Source organism: Blennius ocellaris (genome assembly GCF_963422515.1).
Source record: "Blennius ocellaris genome assembly, chromosome: 23".
Lineage (NCBI taxonomy): Eukaryota > Metazoa > Chordata > Actinopteri > Blenniiformes > Blenniidae > Blennius > Blennius ocellaris.
In genome coordinates this window covers 9,264,672-9,281,137 of record NC_137672.1, presented here as the reverse complement: position 1 = coordinate 9,281,137, position 16,466 = coordinate 9,264,672, and the positions used below count along the sequence as shown (strand labels likewise).

The 16,466-nt window shown below is 42.9% G+C and overlaps 1 protein-coding gene across 1 annotated transcript in view; it reads right to left on the bottom strand.

The window, feature by feature from the left end:
* The window catches only part of stim2b (stromal interaction molecule 2b), a 39,441-nt gene that overhangs the window by 7,124 nt on the left and 15,851 nt on the right, over nucleotides 1–16,466 (bottom strand). The window contains 2 exon segments of the mRNA XM_080518799.1: nucleotides 2,379–2,490; nucleotides 12,852–12,982. Coding sequence (XP_080374925.1) covers nucleotides 2,379–2,490; nucleotides 12,852–12,982 — 243 coding nt within the window.

Here is a 16,466-nt window from a genome sequence, read left to right as displayed (position 1 = left end):
TTATTGTTGTACATGATTGATTATGTCCTTGAAGTTGTAATGGGAAAATCTGGAAATAAACCAAGACTGAGACGAAGAGGAAAATGATGATGGAGACGCAAACTGCGAGGGAGAATATGAATATAAAGACGGAGCTCTGTGCGTCGTCTGACGACAACGTGATCGATACCGACAAGTTGAGTCGCACCGTCTCATCGCGTCTCGTCTTAAATAAGATCTCCCGATGCTCACAAGGTCGACGTCAGTAAATATACAACCTTCATTGGTAAATGTCCTTAAAAATGAGAAATTAGGTCAAGTTACTTCCGTTTTCACGGCTGATGGAAAGCGGAGGATGAACAGAGCTTCTGTATGGATTTAACATGTATTTATTCAATTATGTTTTATTGATAGTTTCACTGTCTGTTCTATTTATTGTGTGTGGAGCGACGCTACAAAGACGTTTCCTCTGAACTTAATTATGTCTATTCTGCAGTGATCACTATAAGTAGTAGATTTGAATTTCACTGAAAGTCTTTCATCACAGAAAAATGAAAAGAAGTCAAAAGTAAATGGGCTTTATGTAAAGTTACTTTCATTGGGCTCTATAAATAGGAATTCAAGGCAAAGATATGAGGTTAGAGACGCAGACTCAGGATCGGAGTGTTCGGTTGTAATGAATTTCTCTCTGGGATTATTACAAATATATTCTTAAAGATGTTCTGTGCGACCCTGACATCCGTTTCATGTAACCGGGTTTCTATCTTAATCACATTTGTGGCTCATTCAGCATTAAATCACTGCTATTTCAAGTTTCTATTTTTAAATGTATTTTTGCTTTTAATTGCATTTTGGAACAACATGGAGGGTTTTTCGTTTTTTTTTAAAAATCTGGATAACAAAGGTTTCAGAAAACGGGTAAAAGCAATAATGAAGGCAAACGGGGTTGAGAATATAATTTTTTTTATGTTTTATAGAAACAAACAAACAAAAAAGGAGGTAAACAATAACTCAGGGCCGAGTAAGAGACGGCTAAACTAAAATCCACTTAAAATCGAGTGAGATTAACACCTTTTGTTTCGCTGCTCCATAACAACGTCGAGCGGAGATTTACCCGAGTGAAAGTCCAAACACGTTCAGGGAAACTGACCGATTTAAAACAAGTGAGCTGATGCAAAGCAGTCGCTCATCTGTCTCTGTTGTTTGAACCCGACGGACCTGCTTCCACCCAGTCCTTTTCTTTTCTTTTTTTTCTTTTTCATGCCGCGTGTGTTTTATTTCCAGATACCCAATCATGCGTCTAAAGAACTTGTTCTAAAACCACTGAGCTCCACAGATATGAGTTATAAACAAACGTCGGCACAAACTGGCTGAGACTGTTTGAAGATAAAACGTGTGTGTGTGTGTGTGTGTGTGTGTGTGTGTGTGTGTGTGTGTGTGTGTGTGTGTGTGTGTGTGTGTGTGTGTGTGTGTGTGTGTGTGTGTGTGTGTGTGTGTGTGTGTGTGTGTGTGTGTGTGTGTGTGTGTGTGTGTGTGTGTGTGTGTGTGTGTTATGAAAAGAAAGGATGTGGTGATCGTGACGAATCTCCAAGAATCACTTATTGTCATGTTTTGTGTTGTACAAATAAAGCTACTGATTACTATTGGTGGTATTAACTGATTATTAAAACTTGAAAACGTGGAATAAATCTCGGGATTCAGCGCCACACGGCTGTCAAAGATCAGAAAAAAGAAACCACGTAACCAGTCGGCCTTTTAATTTTGGGAGAATTTGATGGGGGTTTTTTTCTTGGATGCTAAATTTATCCCTCCTCAATCCTTCAGCATGAATTTGTCTTCTATTCATCCCCGATCGATTTCACCTTCATTATTTACCACCATTTAAAGTTAAACATCAATATGGGAACATTGCAATCCCGAGGCGGTATAGTGTCATTTTGATGAGCGTAAAAATCAGCATGTATTACAATAAATACAGTTTATTGTCACTTCTGGACATTTAATTTTGGGACTATCGTGAATTTGAAGTTGAATGAGGCTGAATTCCGACCTGCAGGTAACAGTAACAAGGTGCTACCGACAGGTTTTGGACCTGGTTCGACTCGTATATGCATGAAAAGTCAAGAGAGTCCGATGCTGATGGACACTTTGGCAGGATTCTTCTTGTTCTAGATAATGTAACTCCAGGTTTATTGTGCGAGCTCTGCAGGAATATGAAAGCAGTGTTTGCTGCAGAGCCACTTGACGTGTGTGTGTGTGTGTGTGTGTGTGTGTGTGTGTGTGTGTGTGTGTGTGTGTGTGTGTGTGTGTGTGTGTGTGTGTGTGTGTGTGTGTGTGTGTGTGTGTGTGTGTGTGTGTGTGTGTGTGTGTGTGTGTGTGTGTGTGGGCATGCGTGTTACCTTCAGAGGTCTTCCAGCCCTTCCACAGCTCCTCCACAGTGATGTGCTGGTCCTCACGGTGCAGGTTGCTGTGTTTGTTGGTTTGTTGTTGCTTCATGTCTTCTATTATGAACTGCAACAGAACAGAGAGAGAGAGAGAGAGAGAGAGAGAGAGAGAGAGAGAGAAAAAGGCTTTATGTCAGTTTACAGCATTCTAAAGTGAGGGTGGTTCACTGAGAGCTCAGATCGTCTCTGTATGTCCATGTGTGGGTTCAACAGGGAGCTGCAGAGAGTTGGCTTTGTCTAAAAGTCTGGCTTTGGATCACACACATACACACACTTTTTCTTTTTGCTGAGCTTTCTTCCTTTTAGGGACTTTGCAAAGAGAAAGCGATCCATGGTGGAGGCACCACTTCCACCTGTGTGTGTGTGTGCATGAGAGTGTGTGTTCTCGGTGTTTCCGGCCGTCCTCCTTTGGTCGCTGGGTTATAAATGCCCCTGCAGAGAAAGCCGTCGAAAACAAACCCGCCAAAGAATTGCCAGAACGCCGGCAGCATTAACGAGGGCCGTGGCCGACGACCAAGCACTACAAAGCATTCATCTCGGAGCTCGGTGTTTGTGTGTGTGTGGACTTGGCACAAACCACAAAAACAACCAAACTTCAGTCTAATTAATAGATCGTACCTGTTTCTGAAAGCTAATTAGCCCTTGATAGCACTGCGGTGCAGCCGTTACTGCTGCAGACCCATAATCACTCTGAACGAGCCCAGTACTCGCACTGACGGCGTCAAGAAATCAGAAAGGAAGCACAAGGTACACAAGTCCCACTTAATAATACATGAATCCACAGTTTTGCCTCACAGCGAGAAGCATTGTGGGGTTTTAATGTGTGAAGTTTGCATGTTTTCTTTATGTGTGTATTGGTTTTCTCTCGCAAATCAGTACAATTTATGCAAGAGTTCGGTAAATCAGGTCCCGAATTTAGACAAATGGACGAATCCAAGTTTGAAAGTTCACGTGATAATAGCTTCGAGTTTAAACACAAAGAGGCTGTAAAACTCAACCAGATCCTTTTCAGTACAATGAGATCTGTTGGCCACTGCCTTATTCAATAAAAAAAATTTAAAAAACATCACTTAAACCTGTCAAACTGAGGACGAGAGAAACAGGGGTTTAATAATTGTACATGTTTTGTGTATTTATGTATAATCAAATCCTATCATGAACCTTAAAAGTCGTAATCTGTGTGCAGATTGTCTCTGGGCAGCCACAATTAGCTCAGCAAAGAGAAACAGGACGCTACTCTGTAAAGCTAAAAGGTATTTCATTTTATAGATCTCTACAAAGAACCTGAAACATGTACTTTAATTCTGTTTAGAGTGAAGCTCGGCAAGTCACAGAATAGTGTTTTTCACTCTTTTAGAAACTTGAATTATCACTCCAGTAAAAAAAATAAATGTATAAAGTAAATAAGCCTGGAGGATCGCCCTTCATGCATGCAGAAATTGGGTATAAATCAAAAGATATTAGGAGCAGAAACAGAACGATCTGCGAGTACATGTTGTTAGTTGGAGTTTGGGGACTGATAAATAGAAGCTGAGCCAGCGAAATGACTTGCAAATGTGTAGGTGTAAGAAGAAGGTGTAGTTTCACAGAAGAATGAAGAGTCCCTTTACTTTCAGGCCGTGGCGTGACCGATGGAGGAACTCGGTGTACCGTCGGCTTGGTTGTACTGTGTGTACATGTCGGCAGCAAAACAAAAAAAAAAAAAAAGAAAAAGTAAAAGAAAAAAAAGCAGCTCAACACTCAAGAAAACTCATCAGTGACAGATCGTGGCGTTTTTCAAATCCTGAAAAAACAAAACAAACAAAGGGAAGGTTGTTTTGACACAGCAATGAATCACAGTTACAGATCAATGACTTTCATATCTGACATGATAAGGATGTAAAAAAAAAAAACAGCACATCCTGATTGTATCCCAGCTTAAAACACATCATGTGCTGGCACTGACACAGATGTTATCACTGCTCCGCTGCAGCAGCAAACTCCTTTGAAGTAGTCCTGGATGCATGTGTGGACACATCTCAAAAACTCTCTCTCTCGACACATGTCGCACGTTTAGATGGAAATCAGCTCATCTGAGGTCGACATTAAATAGAAAATCACTTTTGAGCTTTCACATCCTGCAAAACAATGTTCATCTTGTTTACACATATCACAGCCGGGCCTTCAGCAGCATCTTTCCAGTTTGCAAACTTTACTCCTGGTTAGATAAAGTCTGCATAACATAGGAGAGGGGGCGTCATTTTCCATGTAGTTCAAAACTAATGATTAGTTTATTTAGCAAAAATCAAAAATGGCTACCAAGTTGCATTTCTGTGCCATTTTCTGTGTTTGTATTCTGATTTTTTTTTTGGTGCATTTATTCTCAAGACGCAAATAAATAAATCACCTTTGGGTCACGTCTTTGTTTACACAGAATCGTGCACCTCTCACAGTGAGTGGCAGCGACGACTGTCTCGACGATCAAAAACATCCAAGTTCAGCATCCGTGTTTATGAATTCGCCTCCTCAGTCTGGACCAAGTCCAGATTTGTGTCGGCACCGGAGGGATTAGGGTGTGCCACCTGCCGATGCAAAGTGTTCGCCAGAGGTCTGAATCCTGCCTTCAGACAGAAACCCGGTGCGCCAGGCGGGATCTCACCTGCGTGTCAGCGATCGTAGCTCAGCGTGAAAAAACAATATTTAACCATGGCTTACTGCTGGAAAGCGGAAGTATTAAAAACTAGCATTGGGCCTTAATGCCATGCCGTCAGGGTGAGTTTGTAAAAACATGACTAATGCAACAACTACGTTTATTTATGTCCGACTGTTTTTGCTCCATGTTGAGCTTGTTGTCATTCGTGGTCGTATTTGTTTGGTTTGATGAAAATGTCGATATTCTCATCACATGGACTCTGCACACAAGAGGAATTTCAAAGTTTAAATTTAAAGGTCATTGTGGCACGAGAGATGAAATGAGACTTCTTGTGGCTCCTCAACTAAACTGTGTTTGTCTCCCCTGGTTTAAATATTGACATTTGGTGAAATTATGGTAAAAGGTGCCGTAGAAAGATCAAGAGGATTTGGTCCAATGATGACCGGCATGTTTGCCGACCGACTATGTATCTGTGAGATCCTAAAGTAAACACAAAGAATGTCACATCTTGTGGCGTGTGTTCAAACACGTGAACTTTTGTTTTGTCCCCCCCCCCCTCCCCTCTTAGGGATTCCCACATGGGCTTGCCTGAAAAGCTCTTTCAACACCACAGTAGTGGACAAAATCCTCTGAGAGACCTTTTTCTTTTTTTTCCCCCCTCCCTCTTCCTTTTCACAATACAAATGCAAATGTATTTTCCTGCTGATGTAACACCGGGCACAAACTCAAGCGGTTGCCTGCTGAGTCACCGGAGGGACCACGTCGTGTGCAAATCTAACAAAATCCAGTCCTGCGAGCGAAACACGACGACTTCCATGGACAAGTGACCGAGTATATCTCCTTTTTGTATCCGAGAGATCTTTTCCATTGAGTTTTCTTGCTGAAAATGAGACCATCCCCTCGTACACTGCCAGATGAAAGAGCCTGTTGTTGCAGGGACACGAAGCTTTATGAGGCCATAGAAAGAAAAAAAAGAAAAAAAAAAGACATAAACCACGAATATAAAGTTGGTCCTTTGTGTGGCTGCCTCACTGCGTTTGTGGTTAAAAGTTAAGATAGCGTGATATTAACGGATGCGGTGTTTAATCTCGTGGAGAAAAAGAGGAGAAAGTCGTGCGAAATAAACACAAAACAAAAGATGAAATGGTCTTTGTGACGGGACGACGGGACAGAGCGCCTCGACTCGGCCCCTGGAGGTCAACAGTCGGTCCCGCAAAGACAATAATACGTCCACAAGGGACCTGGCAGCGAGCGAGGGTGACACATCGGCGCGCAGAGCGCCACACAAAGACATATCTGTTCACATCGCATTCCAGATTGGGTAGAGACGCTTCCCGTGAGCCTCCGCTCGCCCTCCGACTCGTTTCACCCCCCCCCCCCGACATCTACTGTATCAGTCCGTCTGTCCACATATAGCCAAATCATTTCGTTCAAGTTATCAACATCCACTGCTTTTCCATCATCATAACCCCATGAGGTTTTTTTTTTTTACTCAACACGCCCCGACATTAATCAACATTAATCACAGACCGACGACAAAAAGGATCATTCGGGTGATTAATTGTCATTAATATGGTGTAAATTAAGGACAAAGGGTACAGTGCACTTGGCTGTGATTCACTAGAACATGAACTATGGGCAACAGCTGATTTATCACGGGTGACGGCTGGATTGTCTCATCACTCATCACGATAACATCAGTTTATTTCATATTTGTAGCGTGTAGCCAAGGGTAAGTATGTCTTTTATGGGTGAGAAATGTTTCACTATACGTTGACAGGGACCATGTTACATGATGTCTGGCGTTTAGAAATGATAAATTATGTTGTTTTCTTATGTTCTGGTATATATTATTTTACTTTTATTTATGTTTTGTCTAATTATTTGTGCAACACTCTTCAATATCTGTATATTGGCATGCACTTATAAACTGTAATAAATGTGATTGTATTGTACAATGTTATGAACCTTAATAAAAATTGAGTTCTAAAAAAAAAATAATGGTAAATTATATACATTTCAAACCGTTAGAGCTCAAATTTGACAGGATCTCATGCATTTTACCGACTATCACGGGTAAGTTATCCTAAAAAAAGCAGGCTTGTTCAGTTTCTGACTGTAATTGACGAAGAATTTGTGTTTATTTGGAAGCATTTTCATAAAATGAATGTCTTATTTTCTTCTCAAATGACTGAAATGCTGAAAATGAAGTAGTTAGCATGTCAGGCCACGAGCGGACACTGTGGGTTGTTTTTGTAATGAAACCACGCACGCATACACGCAGAGAGTGATACACTATAAACATTAATCATATGAGAACACGGACATCCGTATAGACAGACGACCAGGTTGGCTAGCTATTACAGGCGAGTCGCGTGAGCAGTAGCAGTATTTGATCAAATAGTTGGCACATCTTTCCCTCTGGCAGACACGACATCAACACTGGAATACATTTCTACAGATCATTTGTTAAAGTGACTTTCAAGTAGGGAATGTGGGACTCCAGACCTGGGGGGGGTAATTCTTGAGGGCCTTTTGACATTATTGATCCAGCAGCATGCCAATTCAGTGCCCTGAAACATTCTTTGCAATATAAATCGAACTTGACTAAGCGTGCGGCGTATTCAGAGAATAATAGTCTTGACAGTCAAATGTCTTAAAGAAGAACAACTCGTCACACTTATTCATCTACTGACAGTCACTTTGTTGAAAGACACGCCGGTTTTAACTGCCAATCTATCATCCCAGTTGTTTGGATTCCTTCACGAGAGGAAATGCATTTGCAATTACTCGTTTCCTTGTTGGTGTCGTCAAGATTTCTGGAAGCAGATTTCCGTTTTTGATTTTTTTTTACATGAACCAATTTTCAAGTTTATGGTCTGCGTTGGTTTAAATTGTGAATATAATCTCCAGAACATTCCCAGACGAGTCAACAAACTGTTTCAAGAAGCGTCTTTTTATAGATATACCGTAGCCTAAACGCTCCTCGGGCCTCCTCAAGTTTCTCCTATTCATACCGCTCAAGTAAGACATACCTACAGTATGCCTGCACAGATGTAGAACTCACATGCGAGCCTTGATTTTTTTTTTTTTTTGTCCACCAAGGTGTTATGCATGGCCTGTCAACCGCTAATAAAGTGCACACATGCGCACACAAGGCGGTGGAAGCGCGCACTCGCCGCTGTGACGTTGGTTGGGTTCGTGAGCTTTCAAGGGTGATGCAACACGATCTGGCGCAGCGTTTCCCTGGCAGACAGGCGGAACCCCGGAGCGAGGACGTGCACCTGCCGTCCCCAGCGACGGCGCTCGACAACACACCCACCGAATGTCACTCACAACCTCGGACAGCGCCCGTTACTCGATGAGGAACTGGACACTGGACGTGTTCAACGGCTTCAGATTGCTAATAAAATTACTGTGCAGTCGTCGAATTCTGGACGCTTTCCGAAAATCAGAAGTCCTACTTTGTAAAAGTTGCATTTTCCTCCGTCTGCACAGAGACGGCGCGTTTTCAAAACGTTGTCAGTGGCTCCCAAACTGCACAACATTTTGGAGTTTTCACTTGAAGTGACACTGGATTTGAGTTGATGATGGCACAAATCAAGATATGAAAAGTTAATACAACTTCAACTCTATTTCTTAAAAGTCCGAATCCTGTCAGGAGACGATCTCGGGCTACCGTCCATGAACCGCTTTCGTTTTTTTACGCCAAAACACCAGAAATGTTTAATCATCATTTGTCTGAGACGTCCAACAATCAAAGTTTATACCTGCTTTTACTCATCATCATGCCTAGTGTCTCTAACCAGAGCTCTTTCTTTTAGTTTCCCAAATGTTCTTATGTGTTACCAAGAGTTCCATACAGCAACATGTGTATAAAGTATGTCACAGTAAATAGAAGTGATTATAGGTTCATTTGGGGCTATTACAACAGAAAACTGCTGTACAATGAACATTACAGTAGACACACCCACAGGTGACTAACGGCATTACAGACTTGTAAAAGCAGTGTTGCGGTTAGTGCTGGACTGTGTCATTAATTCGTTGCAACAGTTAAAAAAAAAAGCCATGTATGCACATCGAAGACACGCAAACTGTGAAGCAGGGAAATTGTCCCAGCAGCCAAAGACAGTTTGAAGTTTCTGGACGGTTTGATTCCAATCGAGGGAGTCGAAGTTTAATTGAAATCCATCAGCCGGTGAGTAACACTTTTGTTTGCTCGTCTTTCTCCTGCGCCGGTTCTGTCAATATGTTTAAGAGATCGTTTTACATCAGGAACATGCAAATGTGCACGGACGCGAAGCGACACTTCACTATTATCAAAATGAGTCCCAATTTGAAAGAATATGAGCCGTCACATTTCACAGAATAATCCAAAATGGAGATTTGAATATGAGTTTTCTCCATCGTTTGTTTTTGGTCTTGTGCGGAAGTGATGAAACGAGGCGCAAGAGTAAAACTGAGTGAATCCTCCTGCTCCGAGAAGCGCTGATGCCGCAACCGGCGTTTCATCACTCGGCTTAGCGTTAACATGTCTGTGTGGGTTCGTTTCTGTCAAACATGGCAACAGGGATTGTTGTCAAGTTGCAGCGGAGCTTCACCAGTTCACCCTCCAGAGGCTGAGACGACCACATCTCAGCTTAGCTCGATTACCGTTTGCTGGATCTTAAACGCTGCGACGACAAACTGCGGAAAGGTAAACAGACGCCAGTTAAGTCGGCGTCTCCGTGTCGCTTGAGCAGGAAATCATCACGGCCGAACTCTATTTAAAGTACGGGCCTGAAAGTGTGAAGCTGAAAAGGTCACAGCAGACAAAACGCCTTGAAGCTCGGAAGCGCCACTCCGCTCAAAACAAAGCGGCGGGAAAAAAAATGCTTCTGCGTGAAAACCGTGCGAACAAACACAAAGCAGAAATGCTGCCTTTGTCTCGCCGTCGCATGTGACGGCCAGATTTAAAGCGCCTGGGCGTTCTTCAAGTTTCCTAGAAATGAGCATTGGGGCGATCATTGTAAAGCTTGATCTAAAAATACGCCAGACATCACGTACTAGCATGAGGTTTAACACGAGCCATTAGTGATTTGATGTGTTGTTGTTTTTTTGTTTTTTTTTTATGTTCGAGATTGTTTCTCTAAATCTTTTTCGGGTTCCTCGTGTAGCAATCACTGTTCATCTACGTTCTCTGTGAGCCAGATTATCATTATTCTTTATCCTGGTTTGGCCTCTTGCAGATGAAGCTGTGAGAACCGTTGCCCCATATATTATCCGCTCGTCATGACAACAATGAATGCTGCGTTGTGTGAATAGAATGCTCAAGAAACGTTACAGAAACATGATGATCCATGGTGGCTTTAAAAAAAAACCAACTTATGACCAACTTCCTGTTAACTTTTGAAGCTTTTGCTTCAAATTGAATTCATTCCTAATGACAAAGTTATTTAAAAGCTCAAATTTAGGCCTGCTAACCATATCATTGTAATCGTTTGATACGGCGTTATTGGGTACTAAAGATGCCGATCAACTCTTGAAATTGCTTTCCTTTAAAGTGACTTTACCAGAAAAACAAAAAATGTACCGATATCAGACATTACACAATAAAATCAACGGTTTGACCATTTTTATTGAGGAAATTCTCAAGAAATGCTCCAAAAACAGAGGCTCCGTTCTTGGATAGTGACACATCTTAACGTACGTGGGCGACCAATAGCGATCAATTGGTCTTCAACTCGCATCGCAAACGCGAGGGCGTTGAAAACTTCAGCCTTTACGTTGACCATTTTTAATAAAGATTCGGATGTATTCTTGGAGCACCTTGTGGGAATTGTTCAGTAACGCAGTGAAACAAATACAGCCTCTCCTGCTCTACTGCACCCACGTGTTTTTCTCCGGCACCATCTGAACACAACAGAAAAAAAAAAAAAAGTGTGTACGCAGACGGACAGTCGACCAACCTTCATGCGATCCGAACCCTGTGTTTTATAATCTCTACGCCTACTCCTGACTGAGTCACTACAGCTTCTCCTAATCCCAACTGTAACACGCTAAATCAACAGAAAGAACCCACGTTACATAACCACGGGAAGAAGAAGACGACGAGGAGTCATTTATTTTGAATTACACTGAGGTACCAACCGATGAAGTGACATGAGACTCTGTTAAGTTATGAGACCCGTCTCATCCCGAAGCCCAAAGAAGAAGCTGGAAAATCCTCAGTGATGAGCGACGGCCAAAAACAACTCGGGCTTTGGGCCGGAGAGAAACACACACACACACACACACAACTCGCTGCCCTTATAAAGACAAAAGGTGAAAACTGACAAGGGGGCAAGTCGAGAACACGCGTCCGTTCTCTGCGTCGGGGGGCCATCGGACACCCGTCCCTTTCACGTGGGCCGGGGTCCAGTTCTTGCACCGCGCCCCTCGCCGCTCTCCGTACAGCGCTCTCCGGCAGGCGCCACCGCAGGGCCGAGAGGGATAAGCGTTTCTCACACCAGCCTTTCATGGCCAGTTAGAAGAAAAAAAAAAAAAAAAAAACAACGACGCCTGCCAACACACACACACAAACAGAAAATGCAGCCGTGATCCCGAGTGACTGCTTGTGAAAGCAAGAGTCCGTTCGATTACCCAGAGACCCACAGGGCACAGCGGGTCAGAGTGCTCTCAGGTGTCCACCGCAACCCTCACAGAAACCTCCAGCTTCTCTGTCCACACATAGAACTGTGGTATATTGAGTAATTTACCCCCAAATATAAGAAGTTCTCACCAAAATGGACACAAAAATGCTCATATTTCACCTTTAATCGACAGTATAATGGAAATACCCCATTTAATGACTCCAAATGGGAAAAAAAACACAATTTTTCAGCTTGAAATGACAATATATTGGTGACATAAAAAGCCACTCGGCATGTGTGAGTGTTTCTGACGACGTGTCACCGTGTGAGGAACGCTAACTTGGCCGTCTCCTCTGATGAGTAACTGATAATTATTAAAGTCAAATGACTTTTAGGCCAGCCCAGTGCCACCAGTGCCACAGGCTGTTACTCGCAGTTAGTGCTGTGGAGTAAATATTTACTGACACGTGGCTGATCTACGTCCTGGGGTGACGGGCAAGCGAGTTTTGTTCAGAACTGATGACTTACAGCGTTCCTGGATGAGAAGGAGAAAGTGGCTGTGGAGGTCAAATATTCACAATATGAGGCTCTCACCAAAATAAAGGACAGTAATCCAATTTTCTTTATTGAATCATTTTTAGTGTGTAAACTATGAGTTTTGTGGAGGTTATGTAATTCGATCTAACAGCAAACTGTTGAAGCATTAATGTAAACCGGAACTGTAATCTGTGGAGAAGAATTAGAGGCAAAAGCACTTTAAACTATTTAAGTCATTTAGGAAGCAGAAAGAGTCAAATGATGTCCCTTGGGGCACAGGCGACAGCGAGACGAGGAATCCAGAAAGGATAAACAACGTGGTTTATTTCATCCCAAACAAAACATGGACAAACGTCTCCTTAAGGTCAAAGGTCAATTGGGTTGAAAGGATTCTCCATGGACTTTTACGAGACCCGAACAAAAACTGGAAGGATTGTTTTCCTGTTCTGCTTCCACCTCCTTTTAACGAGAACGCTTGAAAAATAATTTCGTCGTAACTTCCTTTTGCGATTTCAAATCTTTATTGGTCCAATTATTGAGACTAAAAAGACCAAATCTTGTTAAGATTCTAAAGACATTAAAGTTTAGCTCAGAGAAAAAGACCCTCGCGTGTCGGTTTTGGCCTCATTTTCCCAAAATCCCGCTCACCTCCACGCTCTCGTTGACTTCTATCCCCCCGTCGTTGTCGTCGTCCAGCTGCTTGTGGATGTGCCGCAGTGCCTCCAGGCTGAAGCGGTCAGCGTCGCCCATGCACGGCGGCATCACAATGAGACAGGGATCTGCAGGGGGGGGGGGGGGGAGGAGACGGGAGAACAAGGTTGAGAGACGAAGGGTCGGGAGGAGGTCAAAGGCACAAATTAGTACGGCGAACACGTCTTCCAGTTACCGCGTGCCAGGAGAAAACAGTTCGCGGAAACTCCGGCTTTCTGAACGGTGTACCGAGAAGCCGGGTGGAGGGCTACACCTGTGGGGGTTTGGATCTGCCTGGAGGCTTTTACACACCGAGGTAAAACACTGATACATTTTCTTTCCGGAGCGTTTCCAAAGTCAATAAACACGCCAGCCAATTAGGCTGTAAAGACAGTGACGTGTGTGAAAACCCTCACTGCACAAGGCCAACATGCAAACTCCACGCAGAATGCCTTGGTAACCATCACATTTTAAGTATATGTGATGAAAATGTCTACATTTTCACAAAATCAAAACAATTACTACCATAAATCACTGCAATCTCGACATAAAGCCGATTTTAATGAAAAACTTTGGTGCAAAATACAGTAAAATGTCAAAAATGCATGTTATGCATGTTTTTAAAAAAAAACCCACTCTGACAACATGGCTTTAACACAAGTTTAGAAGATAAACGTTCACCAGCAGCCACTTTAAAACTTTGGCGTTCTTATGAAAACTAATTTTTCCTTTGTGATTCATTAAAGACCTGCCTACAAGCTGCGTGTGCAGATGACGACTGCAGAAACAATACGTCCCAAACACAATGAGCACATGACACTAGTAGGGTTTTGTCACATTAAAAACAGCAATGACTCAACACAAACTTGTTTGATTTGTTTGGAACTGACGTGTGTTCAACAGGAACTTCTAACAGCCGTGAGGTTTGAATGCGCGTGGCTCTTGGAGTGAGCGGTTAAAAACAACAGAGGAAACTGTGAGAGATGGTTTTCATTTATCTTCTCATCATGAGGACGTTTCCTTCTGGCCGCTCCTCTTAAACACAGTTTGTGTGAACTAAAGCTCCTGTTGGGCCCACGCCCGTCCTCCAGGTATTTTGTAAAGCATTGTACTTCCTCGTTTGACATAAAAGGAAGACTCAGAAATATCAGATTTCTTCTTCTTCTTTTTTTTTTTTTTACTTCAAGCAGGGCAAGCCTGCATTACACAGCAGGAAGCACAAGTTCACCTTTTATTTGAATATATACGTCTGCAAGTTATAAATTCACAAAAAAGCAGCATTTTCTGCAAACACCTGCAGCGAGAACTTGACATTTGTTCTTCTGAGGCATCAGTGATGCTGCCTTGAAAGAAGCACATGGCTATCAAACTACTCTCAAAGCCATGCTGGCAAGGTGAGTTTGTAAAAATGATGCAACAGCTATAGAAGCTTTTGTTTTGGGACGTTTTACTGCACCAGAAGGTTTCATTCAAAAATGGCCTCATGTTGAGTCCTTTTCTGTTGTAATTGTTTGATTTTCGCCAAAAATATAGGCATTTTCATCATGCATTCTCTGCGCCACAAAGAAGAAAAACATTAAAATTTAAATTTAAAGGTTATTATAGCACTGTTTTACTTGTCCGGCCTGCTGAAGATGAAATTTGGCACTTTGTGTGCCCCTTAACTAACGTGTTTCTGACACCCCTGAGCTGAAAGAACAATAAAAGAGTTAGCCAATGCTTGATAATGAATACCAGGTAATATTCAAAGTCCTTCTCTAATGTTTGCAGATCCTAATTTATGCAGAGGAGCTTCTACATAAGAGAAAATCAGTGATCAGGGATCCTGACAGCAGACTGTATGAAGAGGCTCAGACAAATCTGGACTGTCGTGTGCTGCTGCCACTCCCGCAGCGTCCCCAGGCGTCCCCCCTCTTTTTTTCATTCAGCTAACCCCCCCTCCCCTCTCCAGATACCCCCTGGGGCTTCCAGCCCTCCGAGCAGTGGACAATTTGCACTGGCTGGGAGCCAGATCGTCCCAGCAGAGCCACAAAACAGCCATGTCACAACCACACACCCACTCACACACACACACACAGACACACACACACGTCACAATCATAAAGCTGTCCCGTCCTTTAATAAATTACACACACACGCACAAGGACAGAGCTTTTATTTTTAAATTGTCGATCCAAGTCAGACCAAGGCCTTTTCTCGCGGCCGAACAAATAACGGCGCTCGTCGTTGGCAAACCGACAAACAGACATCCAGACTGTGACACACACACACACACACACACACACACACACACACACACACACACACACACAAGCACACAAGCACACGGGCGGGCTTCAAACAAAGATCCAGAACGAGTGTACAGATGATAGAAAAGCCACAAGTAAACCAAAAGAATCCAGGTGATTAGAAAATATTGATGGAAGGATGGATGGATGGAGTGTGAATTGAAAGGCTGAGTACATGAAGGCCATGAAACTGGAAGCACAGAGAAATGAGTTGAGATTAAATGAGGAATATCTCATTACCAGAATACAATCTGGCAATGAGGGCATTTCATAACTGGTTAAAATCCAGATGAAATGTCAAATTAAATTACCTTAAATAATTGAAGATGTTTTTTTTCTCAATTTTTCATGATAAAGAAAGAAAGAAAAATGTTTTTTTCCCCTCATGTCTCTATGATTTCAGTCAAAATGTTGGAAAATGAGCCAAAGAAACAGGAAAAAGTTCAAATTTTTAAAACTTTAGCCATACATTTTTAAAAAAACCTTCCTCGTGCCATTTTATTGTCCTTTAGTAACCTAAATTTGACTTTGACGACACGGTAAATTTTAAAGGCTTCCAGCATTGGTTATGCAACCTTTAATCTTACCTTAAGGCTCATGAACAAATTCAATAAATGTCCATAGAAAGCGACCCGCAGAAGCGACACACTGTAGGCGTCTCCTGCTAGTTAACTTAACTAGCAGCTGCTGGGATCAGTCTCATATCAGACAGAAGAGAAGACGGCGTGAATCCCGATGTCTGACTTTCTGCCGGAGAGCTTCAAGTGCCTCCCGAAGAATCCTCTTCTTTTTTTTTATGAATGTGTAGAAAAGGATGAACGCTGACTTTGAGCTATTTCTGGTGAAACGTCAAAAAGTGTATTTGTGACCAGCTTGTAGGCGACCGTGTGGCATTTTCTCGGGGTTTTTGATGTCGGATCCATTTACTCGACGGAGACTTGACACGTTAGTTATAGAATTGCCACTTGGCAATCTACAGAAGAAGCAAAAGGATACATTGGGTTGGACGCCGGCCCGATGCTAAGTTTGGATGAGAGGACGCTGGGGAGGGATGAATGTGTCAGAACCAAGGAAGCGGCGCTGGCGGGGAGCTGCGGCGGGACTTAAACCTCGGGACTATTGAATGATGCAGCAGCGGAGGTTAGATAACGCCGCCATCATTTGTTCTCGGGCAAACGGACGCAGGAGGCCGAGTTGAAGTGAGAGGAACCGAGGCAGCAACGTGGCGTCCATCAATCAAGAACGGGCCCGGCTGACCTCGGTGGAAGCACAGAGGCCGCCGTTC